Source organism: Bombina bombina, chromosome 6 (genome assembly GCF_027579735.1).
Source record: "Bombina bombina isolate aBomBom1 chromosome 6, aBomBom1.pri, whole genome shotgun sequence".
Classification (NCBI taxonomy): Eukaryota; Metazoa; Chordata; class Amphibia; order Anura; family Bombinatoridae; genus Bombina; species Bombina bombina.
This window is the reverse complement of record NC_069504.1, coordinates 743,389,914-743,413,780: the sequence shown is the minus strand read 5'-3', so window position 1 is coordinate 743,413,780 and position 23,867 is coordinate 743,389,914. Positions and strand designations below refer to the sequence as shown.

Below are 23,867 nucleotides of genomic sequence, written 5' to 3'. Positions count from 1 at the left end.
TGTGAGTTTCTCTTCAGTTGCGGCTGTGGTGTTATCGTCTTGCTGATTAGAGAGTCCTAAATTTGTGCAGCTTCTGCATGTTACGGTAGGGCACCTCCGCTTCTGAGGTGTATTTCATTTTCAGTTTGTTTAACTCTTTGAAGGACTATCCTTCTTAAAGCGACATTACTTACTTTTTGGGTACTTAATCAGCTATGGATAATGAACAGGAGTTTGTTCCGTTTGATAAATGCTTATGTTTGAAGGCTCAGATTGTCTTGCCTATGCAATTTTGTTCCTCATGTTTAGAAAAGACCTTAAAGTGTAAAGATAAATTAATTGTTTTTCAGCCTGTCTCTCAGGATGATGCTGTTCAGCCAATGCCACAGCTTTCTCCTCAAACGTCCCAAGCCTTAATGGCTTTACATACAGTGCCCTGCAGTTCCTGTCTCCTGGAGGAGTGTATTTGACAATAGATTTTGCTGCACAGATATCTTCTGCAGTATCTGCAGCTTTATCTGCTTTTCCCTTGATGGGGAATCCCAAGAGGAAAACAAAACATTTTTCTCACACTAAGGTGTCCGTCCCATCTGCTGCTGTGAAGGTTCCCTCCCCCCATAAGTCTGTTGAGGAGGATACCTCGGTAGCTTCTGAGGGTGAAATCTCAGATTCTGACAGTATAAATCCTTTGTCTGATTCTGAAGAAGTAAACTTCAGATTTAAGCTTGAACACCTTTGTTTACTTCTAAAGGAGGTACTGGCTACTTTGGACAACTCCGATTCTTCTGTTGCTATCAACCCTAAAAAATCTAGTGCATGGAGGAGGTGACGTTTTAGTGTCTGAAGAAATTGGATTTATTTCATTTCAATCAAGAGTTTATTTTGAAAGCCAGAGTAGGTTTACTCTGATCTTTCCCCTTTTCTTCATTAATGGAGTTCACAGCTGCATTCATTACTTTTGGGAAATTCAGAACCTAGCCACTAGGAGGAGGCAAAGACACCCCAGCCAAAGGCTTAAATACTCCTCCCACTCCCCTCATCCCCCAGCCTTTTGTCCCAGGAGGTTGGCAGAGAAGTGTCAAGTTTTCGATAGTCTCTTATGGAGGGTAGTTCTCTTTGGCATGGGACTGGAGTTTTAAGTAGTGCTATCGGCCTGTTAGTGAGAGCATGCGTGAAAGTTTGAGTCTGGAGATGCAGGGAGAGTGTTTCTGCGAAACCATCCCGACTCCTATTAACTCAACAAGCAATCAGCGTTGTTGAGTTTCACTGCCTGCTTTCTTCTCTCAAGTCCATGGCAGACGCAACGCTGCTATCTGTCACACTTGAAGGGCCGTTTTCCTGTTCCACGGCGTAGCTGCCGGTTAGTTTCATTTTATTTTATCATATCCTTGCGGGACTAACTATAACTCTGGGTCTAACTAAGGGGAGTTATTGAACAGGGTTTTTTTTTAATCATGTTTATGTGATTCGACCTGCTTATGTGTAGTGTTACTTTGGCTTATGGCCTTGTGGAACATAACTGCCTTGGAAGTGATGCGGCCTTTACGGTTGGGCACGATTTTGCAGTCTCCATGTTAGATTGCATAGTTATGCCTATCATTTTGGGTTCTCCTTTAGAGTTCCCGTTGTAGGTGCTATGTGGAGTCTGTCATAGAGGGTCGGGCTAGATTCACACGACTTCTGTCTTTTTCTACTTATCTCTATGGGGATCTTCCTTGGGAGTATCTGTTTGAAGGTGCTTTTGAAAGGAATCCGAGCTCTTTTGGGGTGTATGAAGCCATCCTTTTCCACCCTTTTCTATGGGGGCTGGTGGTTGGGGTCCTTTCTGCTTCCCCTGTCTCTCAGACCTGTTGCTTGGGATGGTCAGGTGTGGACTAGGATCTGAGTTAAGTTGTGTCTCCTCGGATCGGGGAGGTTTGGTGAGCCTCTTTTGAGGTTCTGGCACCCTTGTTGTCCGGCTACGTGTGTTAGCCTTGCGGCTTTGGATAACCTGCGTATACCCACTTGTTAGTGGATGTTAGCTGTCTGTCGATGGTGTTGGTTATCTACCTTCGGCTGTTTTTTACTTATCTGCAATTGTTTTTTTTGTTCTTTCAGTCATCTTGGTATGACTGCTGTGTTTGGTGCTCAGAGGTTGTTTCTCTGGGGTTAACGCACGTGTTGGTGAGAATATTTTGATATTCTGAGTTGCTGATGACTTGGGACTACGGTTTCAGTCGTTTGTTGTAAGCGATTGCTCTGGGTTTTTTTCGGAGAAGTTTGCTTCTCTGTTCTGTTTACCGGTTTCAACATTGTGGTTTAGCACTGTCTGGGTATGGGCATTGCCTTCCCTTGTTTCGGGAACCCTTGGGGTCTCTATGAGCATGGTCGCTTTTCGTGGCTTTTTGACTTTATTTGGATCTTATTGCGCCCTGTTTATTTCTTCCTTGTTTGTTCCTCGATCTACTCTCCCTTTTTGGAGTTTTCAGTTGTCTCCTTTTCTATGAAGGGGTGTGTGGTTGAGGTTCGTCCTTTGGGTGATGGTATCTTCTGGAGGAGTGTTGACTCAGTTGCGTCGGTTTTGCGGGCTCTAGTACTGCTTATGGACTATCTGCGGGTTAGTGTCCTTGGGGTCTTGTTCCCTTTTCAAATGTTTTCTGGCTTCGGACGAAGCAAGATGTTTTCCGGGGTTGTGGTTTCAAGCTTGGTGCCCTCAGAATGGGCCACCTTTTGTAAACTGCCATTTTAGCATTCAGTGTCCTCTATAGCTTGGGTATTGTTTTCCCAAAAGTAATGAATGCAGCTGTTGACTCTTTCCATTTATGAAGAAAAACATAAATTATGCTTAACTGACCATTTTCTTTTCTTCAGAAGGAAAGAGTTTACAGCTCCCCGTCCGTGTTTTTATGGGGGACGACTGTAATTTTTGTTCTTCTGGCACCTTTTCACCCTGATATTTCTTCTACTGTTCCTTGTTCGGCAGAATGACTGGGGGATGAGGGGAGTGGGAGGAGTATTTAAGCCTTTGACTGGGGTGTTTTTGCCTCCTCCTGGTGACCAGGTTCTGAATTTTTCAAAAGTAATAAATGCAGCTGTGGACTCTTTCCATCTGAAGAAAAGAAAATTATCAGGTAAGCATAATTTGTTTTTTTAAGGATTGGGTCTAGCCGTACTCAACGTCAGTCTCTTCAGCAGGGCAGTGGTGGATTTAAAGCAGTTTGGAACTTGCAAGGTGGTCCTTGTTGCGTTTTCCTAATATTGTGCTGCCCTAGTATAGAAAGCATGAGTAAGTTTATGACAGCCTTTCTTTTCTACGCAAAGTCTCTGTGAGGAATGGCGTCCTCTCATACCGGGTGTGCTGTCCTTCTGCCGGGCGGCTAGATGCAGATAATTGCTGTTGGGTCTTCTATGTATGGGAGATTATGCACTTTTAAAGATTCTGCAAGATATAAGAAGACGATATATCTTAGTAGGATATTTTTTATGGCAGGTGCAGGCAAGACACTGGTTCCCCTTTGTTAGTAATGAAGGGGTTAACCAGCTTCATGAGGCTAGAATTTTTATTTCAGATGTGTATATAACGATGTGGAAGGACAGTTCAATCTGGAATTTTAGTGTTGTTTTTAAGCAGTCTGGTGAGCCTATTGATATACTATTTGTTTTTATATCCCTGGGCTTAGAGCCTTCCGCTGTGATGGCGGTAGTAATGAAGAATCCATTGGGTTTCGGTTTCCCCTGCATTGCGTTCGCGCCCACAATGGCTTTGCCTCCTTCTTTGTTTGTGATGAAAGAAGCAGCGCCATTTCTTGTTGAATTATTGCTCTCACGTGACCCGCCTTCCTTCTCTGATTGATATTGGAGCGGCGGCTTTAGATCAGACCAGGGTAGCTGTATTTGTTGTGCTCTCATGACCCGCCTTCCATCGATTGAGATTGGAACAGTTGTTTTGGATCAGACCAGGGTAGCTGTGTGGCTATCATCGCCTAGCACCCCTTAGGTGGGGAAATAGAGTCCTGCTGTAAATGTCTGTTTTTATGTTCTAACAGCCTATGTTAAGATACTTTCTGAGAAGATGGTATCTTATGGGGCTATTGTGTTTTAAAGCATGTTTACAAACATACATTACAAACTGAAATGAACTATTATAGGACTTATTTTTTAGCTAGATGCTTATTTGCTGGCTATTAGCTATTACTGAATATGCACGCTAATATGATGAGTATACATTATTTTTTATGGTTAGAGGGTATTGCAGATAGAATGGAATATGGGCCTGTTTGCTTGCAATTCCCACACTTTTCTACTGTTAGAGGGTATTGGGTATATCTCATATCTTTATCCTGTATAAGAGTGGAACAGGGGTTGGTTCATACACACACACACATATATATATATATATATATATATATATATATATATATATATATATATATATATATATATAGGTAGCCCTCAGTTTACGCCGGGGTTAGGTTCCAGAAGGAATGGTTGTAAATCGAAACCGGTGTAAATTGAAACCCAGTTTATAATGTAAGTCAATGGGAAGTGAGGGAGATAGGTTCCAGGCCCCTCTCAAAATTGTCATAAGTAACATCTAATACATTATTTTTAAAGCTTTTAAATGAAGACTTTAAATGTTAAACAGCATTATAAACCTAATAAAATAATCACACAACACAGAATATATAATTAAACTAAGTTAAATGAACAAAAACATTTGCTAAACAGCATTATAAACCTAATAAAATAATCACACAACACAGACTTCACTTGCATTTTTCTGCAAACAGTTATTTCTATGCATTCCAATCTGGAATGATTTATAGACAGGAAGATCTTGTTCCTTTGAAATCTGCGCAATAGCTCAGGTCTGGTTAAACTGATTAATTTCAGCTTGGTTGGCTTTGCTGCAACACAAGCGGACAGCTCCACCTACTGGCTATTTTAAAAAATGCACTGCTTCTCAATGCTTTTCAATAGCAGTCACATGACTGGAAAAAAGGTTGTTATTCTGAAACGGTGTAAATTGAACCGTTGTAAAACAAGGGGCCACCTGTATGTATGTATATATATATATATATATATATATATATATATATATATATATATATATATATATATATATATATATAGTGTGTGTGTGACGGTTTGCATTTTTCAAAATTAATTTTCATAAATATAGCAATTATATTGCGCTAGCCTCATGTCTCTCAGGATGATGCTTTTTAGGCTATGCCACAGTTTTCTCCTTAAATGTCCCAAGCTTCTATGGCGTCACATGCAGTGCCCTGAGGTTCCTCTCAATCTCCTGGAGGAGTATATTTGCCTGCAGATTTTGCAGCTCAAGTATCCTCGGCGGTATCTGCAGCTTTATCTGCTTTTCCTTTCCTACAGGGAAACACGCAAGAGGACAATTAAAGTCTCAGAAGGTCTCTGCTCCACATTCTACTACACAGGTTGCTCTCTCTCCTAAGTCTGGGGAGGAGGATTCGCCGGTAGTTTGAGGGTAAAATCTCAGATTCGGACAGTATAATTCCTTCATCTGATACTAAAGTGGTCACCTTCAGATGTATGCTTAAACACCTCGTGTATTGTTTAAGGCGGTTTTAGCTACTTGGAAGACATTGATACCTCTGTCGTTGTCAACCCTTGGAAGTTTTGTAAACTTTATCAGTTCTTTGATATTCCTTCCTCTGAGGAAGTGTTTTTAGACGTGCTATGGAAATTATCTCAGGATAGGAGAATTAGGGATACCTTTTTCCCTGTCTCCCGTACTTAATGGGTTTCCTGTCACTGACTCCATTGCCTTACGTAGAAGGGAGTTTATTCTACTATGGCTTAAGAACTTGATTCCTATGGAAGGATAGCTGCTCCTTTATGGATCCATGGACAAGAAGCTGGAGGTTTGTTGGGGGTTTCAGGGAAGCCTAGGTCAAGTATGACATTAATGCCTTGTCTATTTACACTTACTGTGCTAGGCCGCCGGGTGTTGTAGCTTAGTGATACAGCCTAGGCTATACAACTCTGCAGATGCATTATCCTAGTTTTCTAGGACTTGTTACTACTGTGACCATATTTGGTTTTCTTTAATGTTTCCTCCAATTCCAGGCTCCTGGCGTTTCCTTTCAAGGTTAAGACCTTGTTTGGACCTGGTCTGGTATTATTCACCTCTGACCTTTTTTTTGGGGGGGGGGTCTTTTCTACCACACGCAAGTGGAAAAGATTAGAGGAAAGTTTTCCTTTCCCTCTTTATGCAGAGACAGTCCAATCTTTTGGAAATCCCACCAGTCTTGGTTCAGGGGATAGCACTCTAAGATTCCTCACAGGGGCAGTATTCTCCTTTCTAGAGTATCTGCAGTCCAGGTATGATAGGAGTCTTTCTTAAACTGGGTTCAGGACCTTCTCCCTGGGAGTGATAGTTCCAGTCAGGTAATGGGATCTTGCTATTTTTATCAAAGAAGTATTCATTATCCTTTGATTTAAGAGGGTCATAGACCTGAATGATGTGTATATTCTCAAGTTTCTCAAGTTTCTGAGATCGTTATCCTAAGATGTCTCTTTAGGTCTTAGAGAATTGCAGGGGTGCCCTCCTGGACAATATGTGGTTCAGGTGTCATCTTTTTCTTACAGCAAACTCAACATCGAGTGAGGTGGGAGGGGCCTATTTTCGCGCCTCAGTTGCACAGTTTCCTTTCCTCTGAGACATATTACTGCTTCTCCTGAGTTTCCTGCTGTGTTTGAGGGCTGTTAAAGAAGTTTTTTCCCCCACAAATTGTTCTGAAGGGCAGGTAGGAGCCACAGCAGAGCTGTGGCAAGGTGCTAAGTCTTTTTTACTGGGTTTAACGTTTTTTCAATCCGTTTTTGCCATTAAGGGGTTAATTGTTTATTTGCATAGCTGTGCAAAGTCACTAAGCCTTTATAATGCTACTGTAAAAATGTTGTTAAGTTTACTGCTTTTTTACACTGTTTTGCAGAACTGGTGCAGCTTTTTTTCTCTTAAAGGCACAGTACCGTTTTATTTCTAAGTGTTTTTTACTTTGATTACAGTGTTTTCCAAGCTTGCTTGTTACATTACTAGCCTGTTTAACATGTCTGACACCAAGGAAAATCCTTGTTTAATATGTTTGGAAGCCATTGTGGAACCCCCTCTTAGAATGTGTCCCAATTGTACTGATATGTCTATAAACTATAAAGAACATATATTAGCACTTAAAAATAGAGCAATAGATGATTCTCAGTCAGAAGTAAATGAGGGTTCGCCATCTAGCTCTCCCCAAGTGTCACAACCAGTAACGCCCGCACAAGTGACGCCAAGTACCTCTAGTGCGTCAAATTCTTTTACTTTACAAGACATGGCCACAGTTATGAATACAACCCTCACAGAGGTTTTATCTAAACTGCCTGGTTTACAAGGAAAGCGTGTCAGCTCTGGGTTTAGAAAAAAATGCTGAGCCGTCTGACGCTTTAGTAGCCGTATCTGATATGCCCTCACAATGCTCTGAAGTAGGGGTGAGGGATTTGTTATCTAAGGGAGAAATTTCTGATTCAGGAAAGATGCTTCCTCAGACATTCTGATATGACGGCCTTTAAATTTAAGCTTGATCACCTCCGCTTATTGCTCAGGGAGGTATTAGCGGCTCTAGATGATTGTGACCCTATAGTGGTCCCAGAGAAATTGTGTAAGATGGATAAATACTTAGAGGTTCCTGTTTACACTGATGTTTTTTTCCAGTCCCTAAGAGGATTGTGAATATTATTACTAAGGAGTGGGATAGACCAGGTATTCCGTTCTCTCCCCCTCCTGTTTTTAAGAAAATGTTTCCCATATCTGATACCATGCGGGACTCGTGGCAGACAGTTCCTAAGGTGGAGGGAGCTGTTTCTACTCTGTCTATGCGTACAACTATACCTATCGAAGACAGTTGTGCTTTCAAAGATCCTATGGATAAAAAATTAGAGGGTCTCCTGAAGAAAATTTTTGTTCATCAGGGTTTTTCTCTCCAACCTATTGCGTGCATTGTTCCTGTAACTGCTGCAGCTGCTTTCTGGTTTGAGGCTCTAGAAGAGGCTCTTCAGATGGAGACTCCATTAGAGGAGATTATGGACAGAATCAAGGCCCTTAAGTTGGCTAATTCTTTTATTACAGATGCCGCTTTTCAACTGGCTAAATTAGCGGCAAAGATTTCAGGTTTTGCCATTTTAGCACGCAGGGCGTTATGGCTTAAGTCCTGGTCTGCTGATGTGTCATCTAAATCTAAACTTTTGAACATTCCTTTCAAAGGAAAGACCCTATTCGGGCCTGAACTGAAAGAGATTATTTCAGACATCACTGGAGGGAAAGGTCATGCCCTTCCTCAGGATAGATCAAATAAGATGAAGATCAAACAAAATAATTATAGTTCCTTTCGGAACTTCGAGTGGTTCCGTTTCAGCTTCCTCTGCTACAAAGCAAGAGGGGAATTTTGCCCAATCCAAGTCAGTCTGGAGACCTAACCAGGCTTGGAACAAGGGTAAACAGGACAAAAAGCCTGCAGCTGCCTCTAAGACAACATGAAGGGGTAGCCCCCGATCTGGGACCGGATCCTCTCTCCGCTCAGGCTTGGGCAAGAGATGTTCACGATCCCTGGGCTTTAGAAATTGTGTCCCAGGGATATCTTCTGGAATTCAAAGATTCCCTTCCAAGGGGGAGATTTCATATTTCTCGATTGTCTGTAAACCAGACAAAGAGAGAGGCGTTCTTACGCTGTGTAGAAGATCTTCTTACCATGGGGGTGATCTGCCCAGTCCCAAAAGAGGAACAGGGGCTAGGGTTCTACTTAAACCTGTTTGTGGTTCTCAAAAAAGAGGGAACTTTCAGACCAATCTTGGATCTCAAAATTCTAAACAAGTTCCTCAAAGTTCCATCATTCAAGATGGAAACCATTCGGACTATTCTGCCTTTGATCCAGGAAGGTCAATATATGACTACCGTGGACTTAAAGGATGCGTATCTACACATCCCTATTCACAGAAATCATCATCAATTTCTCAGATTTGCCTTTCTAGACAGGCATTACCAGTTTGTGGCTCTTCCCTTCGAGTTAGCCACGGCTCCAAGAATTTTCACAAAAGTGCTAGGGTCCCTTCTGGCGGTTCTACGACCTCTGGGCATAGCAGTTGCGCCTTATCTAGACGACATCTTAATCCAGGCGCCGACTTTTCAGCTATCCAAGTCTCACACGGACATTGTGTTGGCTTTTCTGAGATCTCACGGGTGGAAGGTGAACATAAAAAAAAGAGTTCTCTCTTCCCTCTTACGAGAGTTTCCTTTCTAGGGACTCTGATAGATTCGGTAGAAATTAAAATATTTCTGACGGAGGTCAGAAAATCATAACTCTTAACCACTTGCCGAACTCTTCATTCCATTCCTTGGCGATCTGTGGCTCAGTGTATGGAGGTAATCGGACTCATGGTAGCGTCAATGGACATAGTTCCTTTTGCCCGCCTACACCTCAGACCACTGCAACTATGCATGCTCAAACAGTGGAATGGGGATTATGCAGATATATCTCCTCAACTGCATCTGGACCAGAAGACCAGAGATTCTCTTCTCTGGTGGTTGTCTCAGGACCACCTGTCTCAGGGAATGTACTTCCACAGGCCAGAGTGGCTCATTGTAACGACAGATGCCAGCCTGCTAGGCTGGGGTGCAGTCTGGAACTCCCTGAATGCACAGGGCTTATGGTCTCGGGAGGAATCTCTTCTTCCGATAAACATCCTAGAACTGAGAGCGATATTCAAGGCGCTTCAGGCGTGGCCTCAGCTTGCTGCAGCCAAATTCATCAGGTTTCAGTCGGACAACAACATGACTGTAGCTTATATTAATCATTAAGGAGGAACAAGGAGTTCTCTAGCGATGATGGAGGTAACCAAAATAATCTGATGGGCAGAGGGATCACTCTAGCCATCTCTCGGCAATCCACATTCCAGGAGTAGAGAACTGGGAGGCGGATTTTCCTAAGTCGTCAGACTTTTCATCCGGGGGAGTGGGAACTCCATCCGGAGGTATTTGCTCAGCTGATTCAGTTATGGGGCACACCAGAATTGGATCTGATGGCGTCGCGTCAGAATGCCAAACTTCCTCGTTACGGGTCCCGGTCCCGGGATCCCAAGGCGGTATTGATAGATGCTCTAGCAGTACCTTGGTCCTTCAATCTGGCCTACGTATTTCCACCGCTTTCTCTCCTCCCACGTCTGGTTGCCAGAATCAAGCAGGAGCGAGCTTCGGTGATTCTGATAGCACCTGCGTGGCCACGCAGGACTTGGTATGCAGACCTAGTGGGCATGTCCTCGGTTCCACCGTGGACCCTGCCTATGAGGCGGGACCTTCGAGATTGAACGCCTAATTCTATCAAAGCGTGGGTTCTCTGAGTCGGTCATTGATGCCCTGATTCAGGCTAGAAAACCTGTCACCAGGAAGATCTATCATAAGATTTGGCGCAAATATCTTTATTGGTGTGAATCCAAAGGTTACTCGTGGAGTAAGATTAGGATTCCTAGAATATTGTCTTTTCTCCAAGAAGGTTTGGAGAAGGGATTATCAGCTTGTTCTCTAAAAGGACAAATATCTGCTTTGTCTATTCTACTACACAAACGTCTGGTAGATGTTCCAGACGTTCAAACTTTTAGTCAGGCTTTGGTCAGAATTAAGCCTGTATTTAAGACTGTTGCTCCGCCTTGGAGCCTAAACTTAGTCCTTAGAGTTCTTCAAGGGGTTCCGTTTGAACCTATGCATTCCATTGATATTAAGCTTCTATCTTGGAATGTTTTGTTCTTAGTTGCTATCTCTTCGGCTCGAAGAGTTTCTGAGCTATCTGCTTTACAGTGTGATTCCCCTTATCTTATTTTCCATGCAGATAAGGTGGTTTTGCGTACCAAACCTGGTTTTCTTCCTAAGGTTGTTTCTAATAAGAATATCAATCAAGAGATTGTTGTTCCTTCTCTGTGTCCTAATCCTTCATCAAAGAAGGAACGTCTGTTGCACAATCTTGATGTGGTTCATGCTTTAAAGTTCTACTTACAAGCAACCAAAGATTTCCGTCAAACATCTTCATTGTTTGTTGTTTATTCTGGTAAGCGGAGAGACCAAAAGGCTACGGCTACCTCTTTCCTTTTGGCTGAAAAGCATCATCCGTTTGGCCTATGAGACTGCTGGACAGCAGCCTCCTGAAAGAATTACTGCTCATTCTACTAGAGCTGTGGCTTCCACATGGGCTTTTAAAAATGAGGCTTCTGTTGAACAGATTTGTAAGGCGGCGACTTGGTCACCACTGCACCCTATGGTTTCTCCTTTTTCTTCCTATCCTTCGGTCGAATGACTGGGGGATGGAGCTAAGGGGGGAGCTATATAGACAGCTCTGCTGTGGGTGCTCTCTCTGCCACTTCCTGTAGGGAAGGAGAATATCCCACAAGTAAGGATGAATCCGTGGACTCGATACATCACAAGATAAATAAATTTATCAGGTAAGCAAAAATTGTTTTTTTCCAGGAGTACTGTCTTAAGGCACATGTTTCTGGAGACATTCCTGGATGATTGTGACCACAGACGCTGGCCTGCTGGGCTGGGGAGCAGTCTGGAAATCTTTAAGGCACAAGAACTTTGGGCTCAAGAGGAGTTTGCTCTCTCCATTAATATCTTGGAGTTGAGAGAGATTTTCATACTCTGATGATTTGGCCTCGGTTGTCCTTAGCCGGTTTGTCAGGGTCCAGTCGGACATTATCACCTCAGTGGCTTATAAAAATCACCAGGGAGGAACTCAGGGTTCCTTAGCCTTGAAGGAGGTGGTTTGTTTGGTTAGTGGGCGCAGCTCACAATCGCTGTCTTTCTGTCATTCACATTCCAGGAGTAGACAACTGGGAAGCGGATTCCTAAGCAGACAGACTTTTCATCCCAGGGAGTGAGTACTCCTACCAGAGATGTTCTCCAGCTTAACTGGATCTGATGACGTCTCGGTAGAACGCCAAGCTTACATGCTTTGGTTCTAGGTCAAGAGATCCTCAGGTAGATGCTCTGGTGGTCCCTTCAGGCTGGCATCCCTGTTTCCTCCGTTTGCTCTTCTTCCACGAGTGATTCTCGTATCAAACAGGAGAGAGCATCAATGGTTCTCATAACCCTTGCGTGGCTTCGCAGGATCTGGTATGCAGACCTAGTGGAGATATCATTTCTCCCACCAATGAAGGTTGCCTCTGAGGAAGGATTTTCTATTTCAGGGTCCATTCCTTCAACCAAATCTCGGTTTACCATAGGATATGATGTAAATTCTTTTCTTTAAGATACAATGAGTCCACGGATTTCATCCTTACTTGTGGGATATCGCCTCCTGGTCAGCAAGAGGAGGCAAAGAGCACCACAGCAGAGCTGTATAAATAGCTCCTCCCTTCCCTCCCACTCCAGTCATTCTCTTTGCCTGTGTTAGTGATAGGTAGAGGTAAAGTGAGGTTTTATAGATTCTTTAATCAAGAGTTTATTATTTTTAAAGTAGTGCCAATGAGTGCTACTTTGTGCGTGGGTGTAGCCTAGACCAGGTCAGTCTCTACAGTAGAGCATTTTGGTGGCTTTAAAGCAATGGGAACTTGTGGGACATAATTCTCACTGCGCCTCCCATATACTGTTGCTGCCCTATCTGGGAAAAAAATCTGAGGGTCCTTTACTCAGTATTTTTCTTGTAATCTTCAGGTCCATGTGAGCAGTAGGATTTCACACACCTGGGTGCTGCCTTTGCTGTTGGCAGATTGTGAGTTAAGTGCCATTTTTGTTTCTGGGCTTAGAAAATGAAAGAAGAACTCAGAAGGATTTGGCCTCTCAAGTTATAATTGAGCAACCCTTAGTATAGGATATGGACTCTTTATCAGGTATGCATTCTCTTTTTAGTTTAGGAGTGTATACAGACTGCAAATGTATTTCACTTGTCAACGCACTCTATGCGGTGGTATGATTCCAACATGCCGACCGGGAGTTTGCTATATTGACATTCTTCCTGTTGCACAGCAACTGTTTGGTCAATCACATATTGGGCTTTTTTATTCAAACAAATGGGGCATGTTCTCCCGGCGGTTTTATAAGAATACAAGCCGACCGGGAGCTTTCTATTCTGCCAACATTCTCTGTGCTCACATCGCTCTCTTCGAGCGTAATTAGGCACTTGGTATTTTACTCCGGTCTAGTGGTTGCAAACTAATATGCTGACCGGGAGACGTTTATTAGTTTTGTTTTATGGAGGGAATGTTCGTAGTATTTTAACAATACATTGTAAACGCCCGTGATGGGCGGTCCTTAGGATGGCCCTGTTCATAGCGCACCATTTTCTTCCCCTTCACGGGGAGTTGTGAAATTGATGCGCAAGTTGAAAAAAAAAAGCGCACATAATATAGTAGTTTTTCCCCTTTATTAGGAAATCAGTTGCTATTTCTCTTTACAGCATGTGTGAAATATCATTTTGCATATGAGACTGCTGGACAGCAGCCTCCTGAAAGAATTACAGCTCATTCCACTAGGGCTGTGGCTTCCTCATGGGCATTCTTAAATGAGGCTTCTGTTGAACAGCTTTGCAAAGCTGCAACTTGGTCGTCTTTTCACATTTTTTCCAAATTGGCAAATTTGATACTTTTGCCTCTGCTAAGGCTGCTTTTGGGAGGAAGGTTCTTCAGGCAGTGGTGCGCCTTCCGTTTAGGTTCCCTGTCTTGTCCCTCCCTTTTCATCCGTGTCCTATAACTTTGGTATTGTATACCACAAGTAAGGATGAAATTCATGGACTCATCGTATCTTAAAAAAGAAAAGAAAATTTATGCTTACCTGATAAATGTATTTATTTTTGGATACGATGAGTCCACGGCCTGCCCTGTTCTATGAGACAGGTTGTTATTATTTATTATTTTTTTTGTTAAACTTCAGATACCTCTGCACCTTGGCTTTTCCTTTCTCTTCCTAACTTCGGTCGAATGACTGGAGTGGGAGGAAAGGGAGGAGCTATTTATACAGCTCTGCTGTGGTGCTCTTTGCCTCCTCCTGCTGACCAGGAGGCGATATCCCACAAGTAAGGATGAAATCCGTGGACTCATCGTATCCAAAAAGAAATAAATTTATCAGGTAAGAATAAATTTTCTTTTTTTTGGTGTGAATCCAAGGGTTACTCTTGGAGTAGGATCAGGATTCTTTGGATGTGGCCTTTTCCTCTGGATGGGTCTGCTTTATCTTTTTTGCTACTCAAGCGTCTGGCAGACGTGCCAGATGTGCAATCTTTTTTTCAAGCCTGGGTCAGAATCAGGCCTGTGTCTAAGTCTGTTGCTCCCTTTTGGAGCTTTAACCTTGTTCTGAAGGTTCGGTAAGAGGCTCCGTTTGAGATGTTTCATTCCATAAGATGTTAAGTTATCTTGGAAATTTTTGTTTATTGTTTTCTCTTCTGCTCGGAGAGTTTCCAAACTCTCGGCTTTGCAGTCTGATTGCCTTATCTTATTTTTCATGAGGTTAAGGTTGTTCTTTGTACAAACTTAGGTTTTCTTCCTATAGTGTTTTTAGGCAGAAATATTATCAGGACGCTGTTGTTCTTTTTCTATGTCTTTATGCTTCCTTTTGTAAGGAACGTTTGGGGCACACCTTGGATGTTGTGCGGGATATGACATTCTTCCTAAAGGGGATTAAGGTTTTTCGCCAGTTTTCTGTACGTTTTTTGTTTACTTCTCAGGAATTCGTAAAGGTCAGATAGCTTCTGCTTGTGTATGAGACTGCAAGGCTTCTGTGGAACAGATTTGCAAGACTGCAACTTGGTCTTCTTTGCATACTTTTTTCCAATTTTAGAATTTTGATATTTCTTTCTAATGACACAGTGACTCAACGGATCATCATTAATTACTGCTGGCCAGGAGTGATATTCCCAACAGTAATTAATGATGATCCGTGGACTCACCGTGTCAAGAAATTAATAAATTTATCAGGTAAGCATAATATTTTTTTCTTTCTAGTGACATGGTGAGTCCACGGATCATCATTAATTACTGTTGTCCACGGATCATCATTAACTAATTACGGATCATCATTACTTCCTTTCGGTCTTGCCACAGCTCCCAGAATTTTCTCAAAGGTTCTGGGATCTCTGTCGGCGGTGCTCCGATTACGGGGCATTGCAGTGACGATATTCTGGTTCAGGAGCCATTGTTTCAACAAGCAAGGTCCCACACGGAAATGTTATCCTTCCTGCAAACTCCTGCAAAAATGTTATCCTTCCTGCAAACTTCCTGCGAGCTCCCTAGTTCCAAATACAAGGGTAATTTTTTTGGGGAACCATAATAGATTCCCCATCAATGAAGATCTTTCTGACAGAAGTCAGGAAATCAAAGATTTTCAATTCTTGTCTAGCGCTCGAGTCCTCTCCTCAGCCATCAGTGGATGGAGGTAATCGGGCTGATGGTGGCGGCAATGGACATCATCCCGTTTGCCCGTTTCCACTTCAGACCTCTACAGTTAAACATGCTCAGTCAGTGTAACAGAGATTATGTGGATTTGTCTCCACTAATTCTTCAGAAGCAGGAGACAAGGGATTTGCTTCAATGGTGGTTGTCTCAGGACCATCTCTCCCAGGGAACCTGCTTTCGCAGACCCTCCTGGGTGATTGTGACAACAGACGCCAGCCTTCTGGGATGGGGGGCAGTTTGGGGTTCCCTAAAGGCTCAGGGAGTTTGGACTCAGTCGGAGTCTGTTCTTCCTATAAACATTCTTTAGCTGAGAGCGAACTTCAATGCTCTTCTAGCCTGGCCCCAGTTAGCCTTAGCCCAGTTTATCAGGTTCCAGTCGGACAACATAACTTCAGTGGCTTACATCAATCATCAGGGAGGAACGCAGAGTTCCTTAGCGATGATAGAGGTAGCCAAGATCATTCGGTGGGCGGATTCTCACTCTTGCTGTCTGTCGGCGATCCACATCCCAGTGGTGGACAACTGGGAGGCGGACTTCCTGAGCAAGCAGACCTTTCATCCGGGGAGTGGGAACTCCATCCGGAAGTGTTCTCCAGCCTGATTCTCAAATGGGGTCAGCCGGAGTTGGACCTTATGGCATCTCGACAGAATGCCAAGCTTCCAGGGTACGGATCAAAGTCCAGGGATCCTCAGGCTGTACTAATAGACGCCCTGGCGGTACCTTGGACCTTCAGTCTAGCATACCTATTTCCTCCGTTTGCTCTTCTTCCTCGAGTCATTGCTCAAATCATGCAGGAGAAGGCGTCTGTGATCCTCATTGCACTGGCCTGTGCTCGCAGGATTTAGTATGCATATCTGGTGGACATGTCATCTCTTCCACCCTGGAGACTTCCGTTGAGGAAGGACCTTCTACTTCAAGTGCCCTTCATCCAAATCTAGCTTCTCTGAAGCTGACTGCTTGGAGATTGAACGCTTAATCTTGTCTAAGCTGGGCTTTTCAGAATCGTTCATAGAGACCATGATCCAGGCTCGTAAACCTGTAACTAGAAAGATTTACTACAAGATATGACATAAATATCTTTATTGGTGTGAATCCAAGGGCTACTCGTGGAGTTAGGATTCCTAGAATTTTGTCTTTTCTCCAAGAGGGCTTGGAGAAAGGATTATCGGCAAGTTCCCTAAAGGGTCAAATATCTGACTTGTCTATTTTGTTACATAAGCGTCTGGCGGATGTACCAGACGTGCAATCTTTTTGTCAGGCCTGTATTTAAACCAGTTACTCCTCCTTGGAGTCTTAATTTAGTTCTTAATATTCTTCAAAGGGTTCTGTTTGAGCCTATATATTCCTTAGATATTAAATTGTTATCTTGGAAAGTGTTGTTTATTATTGCGATTTTCTTCTGCTCGTAGAGTGTCAGAGCTCTCGGCATTGCAGTATGAGTCTCCTTATCTTATTTTCCATTCGGGTAAGGTAGTTTTACGTACAAAATTGGGATTTCTTCCTAAAGTAGTTTCTGGCCGGAACATTAATCAGGAGATTGTTGTTCCTTCCTTGTGTCCTAATCCTCCTACTCAGAAGGAACGGCTTCTGCACAATTTAGATGTTGGTACGTGCTCTAAAATTCTACCTACAGGCAACTAAGGACTTTCGTCAGTCTTCTGCCTTATTTGTGTTTTTTTCGGGAAAACGTTAGGGACAGAAAGCCACGGCTACTTCCTTCTTTTTGGCTGAAGAGTATCATACGTTTTGCCTATGAGACTGCTGGACAGCAGCCTCCAGAGAGAGTTACGGCTCATTCCATGTGGGCTGTTGCTTCCTCATGGGCATTCAAAAATGAAGCTTCTGTGGAACAGATTTGCAAGGTTGCAACTTGGTCCTCTCTTCACACTTTTTCAAAGTTCTATAAATTTGACACACTTGCCTCGGCTGAGGCCGCTTTTGGGAGAAAGGGTTCTTCAAGCAGTGGTGCCTTCCGTTTAGGTTCCCTGTCTTGTCCCTCCCTTATCGTCTGTGTACTCTAGCTTGGGTATTGATTCCCAGTAGTAATTAGATTAATATGAAAAGAAAATGAATGATTACCTGATAAATTTATTTTTTGACATGATGAGTCCATGGCCCGCCCTGTTCAATAGACAGGTTGTTGGGTTATTATAAACTTTAGACACCGCTGCACCTTGTTACTTCCTTTCTCTCCTATACTTCGGTCGAATGACAGGAGTGGGAGGGAAGGGAGGTGATATTTATCAGCTTTGCTGTGGTGCTCTTTGCCGCCTCCTGCTGGGCAGGAGTGGTATTCCCAGTTATAATTAGATGATCCGTGGACTCATCGTGTCAAAGAAATACATTTATCAGGTAAGCATAAATTTTCTTATTTATTGATTTGAGTGACTTTTTGTGCCCAAAATGGATTAGTGGTTGAAAACTGGAAATCTTAAGAGAGCTGCAGCTAGCATTGGAATTCATCCTGCTGATTCATCAACTGCAAGTACTTCAAAGCAGTCTGTTGATTTAGAAGTGCAAGGGGACCAGGGTGCAGCGACTGATAGGCCTGTTCTTGCAAGAGATAACGTTAACACTATTAAAAAAAAACTCAAAACATCAGTGCTCCACTAAAGAAGAGAAAACATTCTATTTAATACTTGAGATATGGATTTTCATTCACGGAAGATAAAGACTGTCTGAAACCACTGTGCCTTGTTTGTGGAGAGATATTGTCTAACAGTAGCATGAAATCATCTTTAATGATGCGCCATTTAGAGACAAAACATCCAATTTATAAACAAAAAGATGTTCGTTTTTTCCAGCAACTATCAAACGGATATAAAGGGATAGGAAAGTCAAAATGTAAAGGGACATTAAACCCAATTTTTTTTCTTTCATGATTCAGATAGAGAATGCCATTTTATACAACTTTCTAATTTACTTCTATTTAATTTGCTTCATTCTCTTGATATTCTGTGCTGAAAAGCATATCTAGATAGGCTCAGTAGCTTCTGATTGGTGGCTGCACATATTTGCCTTGTGATTGGCTCACTTATGTGCATTGCTATTTCTTTAAAAAAGGATGAAGTAAATTCAATAATAGAAGTAAATTGGAATGTTTAAAATTGTATTCTCTGTCTGAATCATGAAAGAAAGTTTTTGGGTTTAATGTCCCTTTAAACTTGCATGATTCACATAGAGCATGTTATTTTAACACACTCTTTAATTCACTTCTTTTTTCAAATGTGCTTTGTTCTCTTAGTATCCCTTGATCCCCTGTTAAAAAAAAATGAATACGCACATATCATACACTAGTGGGAGCTGCTGCTAATTGGTGCCTGCACACATTTGTCTCTTGTGATTGGATAACTAGATGTGTTCAGCTAGCTGCCAGTGGTGCAATGCTGTCCCTTCAGCAATGGATAACAAGAGAATGGAGCAAATTTGACAATAGAAGTAAATTGCAAATTTGTTTAAAATTGTATGTTCCATTTGAATCAAAATGTTGTGGTTTACTATCCCTTTAATCTAACTTCTTATTTATTATCTGCAAACAAAGGCAATGAGAATGCAGGTGAAGCATTGTACAGAATAAGTTACTGTAGTTCTAAAAGTGATTAAAAATTATAGAATCGCTGAAAAATTGATATCTCCTTGTATCAAAGATGCTGTTTAATGTATGTTCTGTGAAGTCCATGTACGAAACATTAACAATATTCTCTTATCAAACAATACAGTTTCTCTGAGAATTAAGGATATGTCTGACAACATTGAATCTACAGTAATTGAAAGAATAAAAAGAGAGTCCCTTCTTTTCAATACATGTGGATGAAAGCACTGATGATTCCAATCTGTCAATTTTGCTTGTTTTATTGCAAGATATTTAAATAATGTGCTTGAAGAAAAATTTTTACTTTGCTATCCTCTCACTGAAAGATTTAAAGGTGAAGACATATTTAATGCCATTCAGTGTTATTTCTGTGGGAAAAAAATTGGTTGGGCCAATTGCTGTGGGGTTTGCCCAGATGGTGGAAAATCTATGAGTGGCTGTTATAGAGGTTTATGCGGTCGCATCAAAGAAGTCGCTCCCCATGTAGCTTGGAGTCATTACTGTATTCACAGACAAAGCCTACCGTCCAAACAAGATTCATTGAAGGAAGTGCTCCATCAATCTGTCAAAGTTGTTAATTAGTTTAAGGTCAATTCAGCAAACTCCAGACTGTTCAAATCTTTGTGTAAAGAGATGGACAGCCTCCATACTACATTACTGTTACACACAGAAGTGAGGTGGCTGTCACGAGGAAAAGTACTCACAAGATTGTTTGAATTGAGACATGAAGTTCAAGTTTTTTTTGAAGACCATCCTTTTGGGTTGAGTTCTAAGTTTTATGAAAGTGAATGGCTTCAACAGATTGCTTACTCAGATTTTTGGGAAACCTGTATCAAAAAAGACCAGTGTGAAGCTTTTGAGACACTTCACATTTTATCTGAGAATGAGCTGAAATTGTCAAAAGTAGTAAAAAGTAGTATAATAGCCCACTTAAAAGGACTTAAGATGTCGTTCAGACAGTATTTTCCTAAGTGAAATAGTGAAGATAATTTGATTTTAAATCCATTCAACAAATTGTTTTTTCAACAAGCTGAAAAACTGTTTCTGAAAAAGAAAAATTAATTGAACTTTTTCGACTGATTCTTTACAATCTGATTTAAAAAAGAAATGTCATTGACTTCTGGGCAGCAGTGAAAGAAGACTACAAAGAACTCGGTGATAAAGCAATAAAAATATTTATTACCTTTCACAAACACAGAGCTTGTCGAAAGAGCATTCTCGTCTTATGCGTATATTAAGTATAAATATCGCAGTAAGCTTGACACAGCTCCTGATTTGAGGTTATATCTATCTTCATTTGAACCTGATTTTAAAAAACTTGGTTCCATGAAACAAGCTCAAGGATCGCATTAAAATTACGAAGAGCCACGTTGGAAGACTTGTATATCAAGAACAATAATTATGTACTTTTATCATAAGTTAATATGGTTAAAAAAATATATTTTAATGCTGTTTTTATTTGTTTTGATCTTAAGTTATGCTGCTATTATAAAAAATTGAAATACATTATAAAATGTAAAATCAAAAATAAAAGCCTTTAAATGTCATTAGGTTAATTTGAGTTGTTTGATTATTTAGCTAACCTAAGAAAATAAAAAAAATAAAAACTTTGTTGAGGGATGGGTGAGGGTAATGATGAGAGGTTACTTATAAATGAAAAGCCTAATTAAGGGGTACAGGAAAGAAAAAAGGTTGGGAACCGCTGCACTAGAAGATTGCTAATCTTCCAGACGTCTATGGTTTATGTTCAGGCTTTGGCTACAATTAAGCCTCCCGTTAAACCATTTTCTTTTGGCTACTACTTCTGCTAGAATAGTTTATCTGCTCCTTCATGTGATTCTCATCTTACTTTTCATCAGGATAGGGAAGTTTTAAGGACCAAATTTGATTTCTTGCCTAATGTGTGTTCAGACAATATCAGATGGTAAATTGTTGTCCCTTCTTTGTATCCTATTTCCAAAATTCTTTAGAGAGGTCTTTGTATTATTTAGATGTTGCTAAAACATTGAAATACGTTGATGCTACTAAAGATTTTAGACAAACTCCTAGTTTGTTCACATTTCTGGTTCCAGGAAAGGGCAGAAAGCTTCTGACGTTCTTTGGCTTCTTGGTTGAAATTTCTGATCCATAAGGCTTTCAGGTATGAGGCGTCCGTTGACCAAAGTTGCAAGGGAGCTACTTGGTGGTCTTTGCATCATTTTACTAAATTCTACCATTTTGATATTTTTTCTTATTCTGAGGTAGCCTTTGGTAGGAAAGTCCTTCAGGCAGTTGTCTATGGTTGATTGATTTTTGCCTGTTGGTCAATTTTTAATTGCATTAAAAAAAAAGTTTTGTGCCTTTTTTATTTCTTTTTGGGGTTGTGGATTTAGTTATTCAGTGAAAAAATAAGTTTCTTAAATCCCACCCTTTGTGTTACTTGTGGACTCCACAGCTCTCAACACCTGTATGAAAGCAAACACAATTTATTTTTTTTACTTGAGAGTCAAGTTTTTCTGGTGTTGGTTTATTCTTGTGCGCATCTTTTTTTTCCCTGCTCCTGTTTTTTTTTTTTCTCATTTCTTTTTCTACCTCTTTTTCTACCTCTCTTTCTACCTACCAGTGAGGTTAGATGGGTTTTATAGAGCTCTTTGGTTTTGGGAGTCTTTGCTTCCTCCTAGTGGCAGGGAAGAGTAATTCCCAGGAGTAATAGATTGTGGACTCTAACCAACACAAAAGAAATTAATTTATCAGGTATGCATAAATAGTTTTTTATAGTTATACAAAGATATAACTATTGCAGGCACATATGGTATTATTGATAGTATGGTACCGTGGTAAATCTTTGGTGATTGTGATGGTATAATAGTTGCAGTAGCTCTAGATATTCCTGGACCCTTTCTGTTGTCTCTTTTCTCCATTTTAGAATTTAGAGATAGTAAAGTCATAATTAATTATTTGAAATTTTCAACAACTTTCCAATTTACTTTTATCATCAAATTTGCTTTGTTCTCTTGGTGTTCTTTGATGGAGGCTAAACCTAGGTAGGCTTATATGCTGGTTTCTAAGCCCTTGAAGGCCACCTCTTATCTCAGTGCATTTTATTAGCTTTTACCAGCTAGACAGTACTAGTTCATATGTGCCACATAGATAACAAATGCCGGGTTGTAAAAAACAGTGAGATAAATGGGCAGTCTGCAGAGGCTTGTATACAAGGTAATCACAAAGGTAAAAAGTGTTATTTAAATTGTTTGTTATGCAAAAACGGGAATGAGTAATAAAGGTATTATCTATCTTTTTAAACAATAACAATTTTAAGTAGACAGTCACTTTACACGAGTGCTGATGACCACTACATAGTCTAGAAGTTTAAATGTCTGTTTTTGTGAGTTTATAGGACTAGATAGGTTTGAGGAGGATATTACTTCTAGTTTTACTTACTTTGTATTTATTTTTCCATTAGGAGAAACACTGCCAGCAGAAGTACAATGTATCCTGTATTATGATACTTCCCCAGTACCAGCGAAAAGGTTATGGTCGCTTCCTCATCGACTTCAGTAAGAAAGGAGGGGCAGATAATCTGTTTTTACTATAAATGTGTGAAGTATATGCCTGCATGAATTATGGCTTACTGGTTTTTAGCGTTCTTTATAGGAAGTCTGAAGATGGTGACACCTGTAGTTGTATATTGCACCTCCTAAATCTACTCATTCATGTATATGAATAGCTATGACATACATCTAATTACCATTAGTATGGTAATTAGATTTACAAGATTTTTTTGGCACAAAGTTACGTTCGTTGCCGTAAAATTTGTAATTTCCAGCATCTTAGTCGACGCAGAGTCCTTCACAAGGTTGCGTCATCTATGACGCGAGTGTGTCATTTGCGGACGTTTTTGGCTCCAAAAGATATTTTTCTGTTTGTTGTGCGTCATACTTGGCGCCAAATATTTTCATTATTTAAGACCCCATTCCTATATGCCTCTTGCCTTTTATCTCTATCAGAGGGCTATACTGGTTGCATGTTTTCCCATTCCTGAAACTGCCATATAAGGAAATTGATAATTTTGCTTTATATTTTGTTTTTTTCTCTTACATTTGCAAGATGTCTCAATCTGATCCTGTCTCAGAAATCACTGTTGGAACCCTGCTGCCTGATAACAGTTCTACCAAAGCTAAGTGCATTTGTTGTAAACTTGTGGAGGTTATATTTCCTGCTGTGGTTTGTAATAGTTGTTATGATAAACTTTTACATGCAGAGAATATATCCATCAGTAGTAGTTCATTACCTATTGCTGTTCCCTCAACATCTAATGCACAAGATATACATGTAAATTTAAAATAATTTTTCTGATTCTATTCAGAAGGCTTTGTCTGCCATCCTGCCTTCTAATAAACTTAAAAGGTCTTTTAAAACTTCTCATAGAGTTGATGAAATTTCAAATGACCAGCAACATGCTGAATTATCCTTCTCTGATGGGGATATATCTGATTCAGAAGATCCTGCCTCAGATATTGACACTGACAAATCTTATTTGCCGCAGGATAAAATACCTATGGGTAAATCTAAAGCTTCTAACCGCTTTGGTTCCTTTCGACAAAATAAGGAACAGAAACCTAATCCCTCCCCCAAGGAATCTGTTTCCAATTGGAAGCTTTCCTCAAATTGGAATAAATCCAAGCCATTTAAGAGATCAAAGTCAGCCCCCAAATCCGCATGAAGGTGCGGCCCTCATTCCAGCTCAGCTGGTAGGGGGCAGATTAAGATTTTTCAAAGATGTTTGGACCAATTCGGTCCAAAATCAATGGATTCAGAGTATTGTCTCTCAGGGGTACAGAATAGGATTCAGAGTAAGACCGCCTGTGAGATTTTTTTTCTCTCATGCAT

At 41.0% G+C, this 23,867-nt stretch overlaps 1 protein-coding gene across 1 annotated transcript in view; it reads left to right on the top strand.

Annotated features, from left to right (window-relative positions):
- KAT6A (lysine acetyltransferase 6A) overlaps window positions 1-23,867 on the top strand; it is a 646,904-nt gene that overhangs the window by 468,336 nt on the left and 154,701 nt on the right. Inside the window, 1 exon segment of the mRNA XM_053719413.1 lies at window positions 22,441-22,534. Within this exon segment, the coding sequence (XP_053575388.1) occupies window positions 22,441-22,534 (94 nt within the window).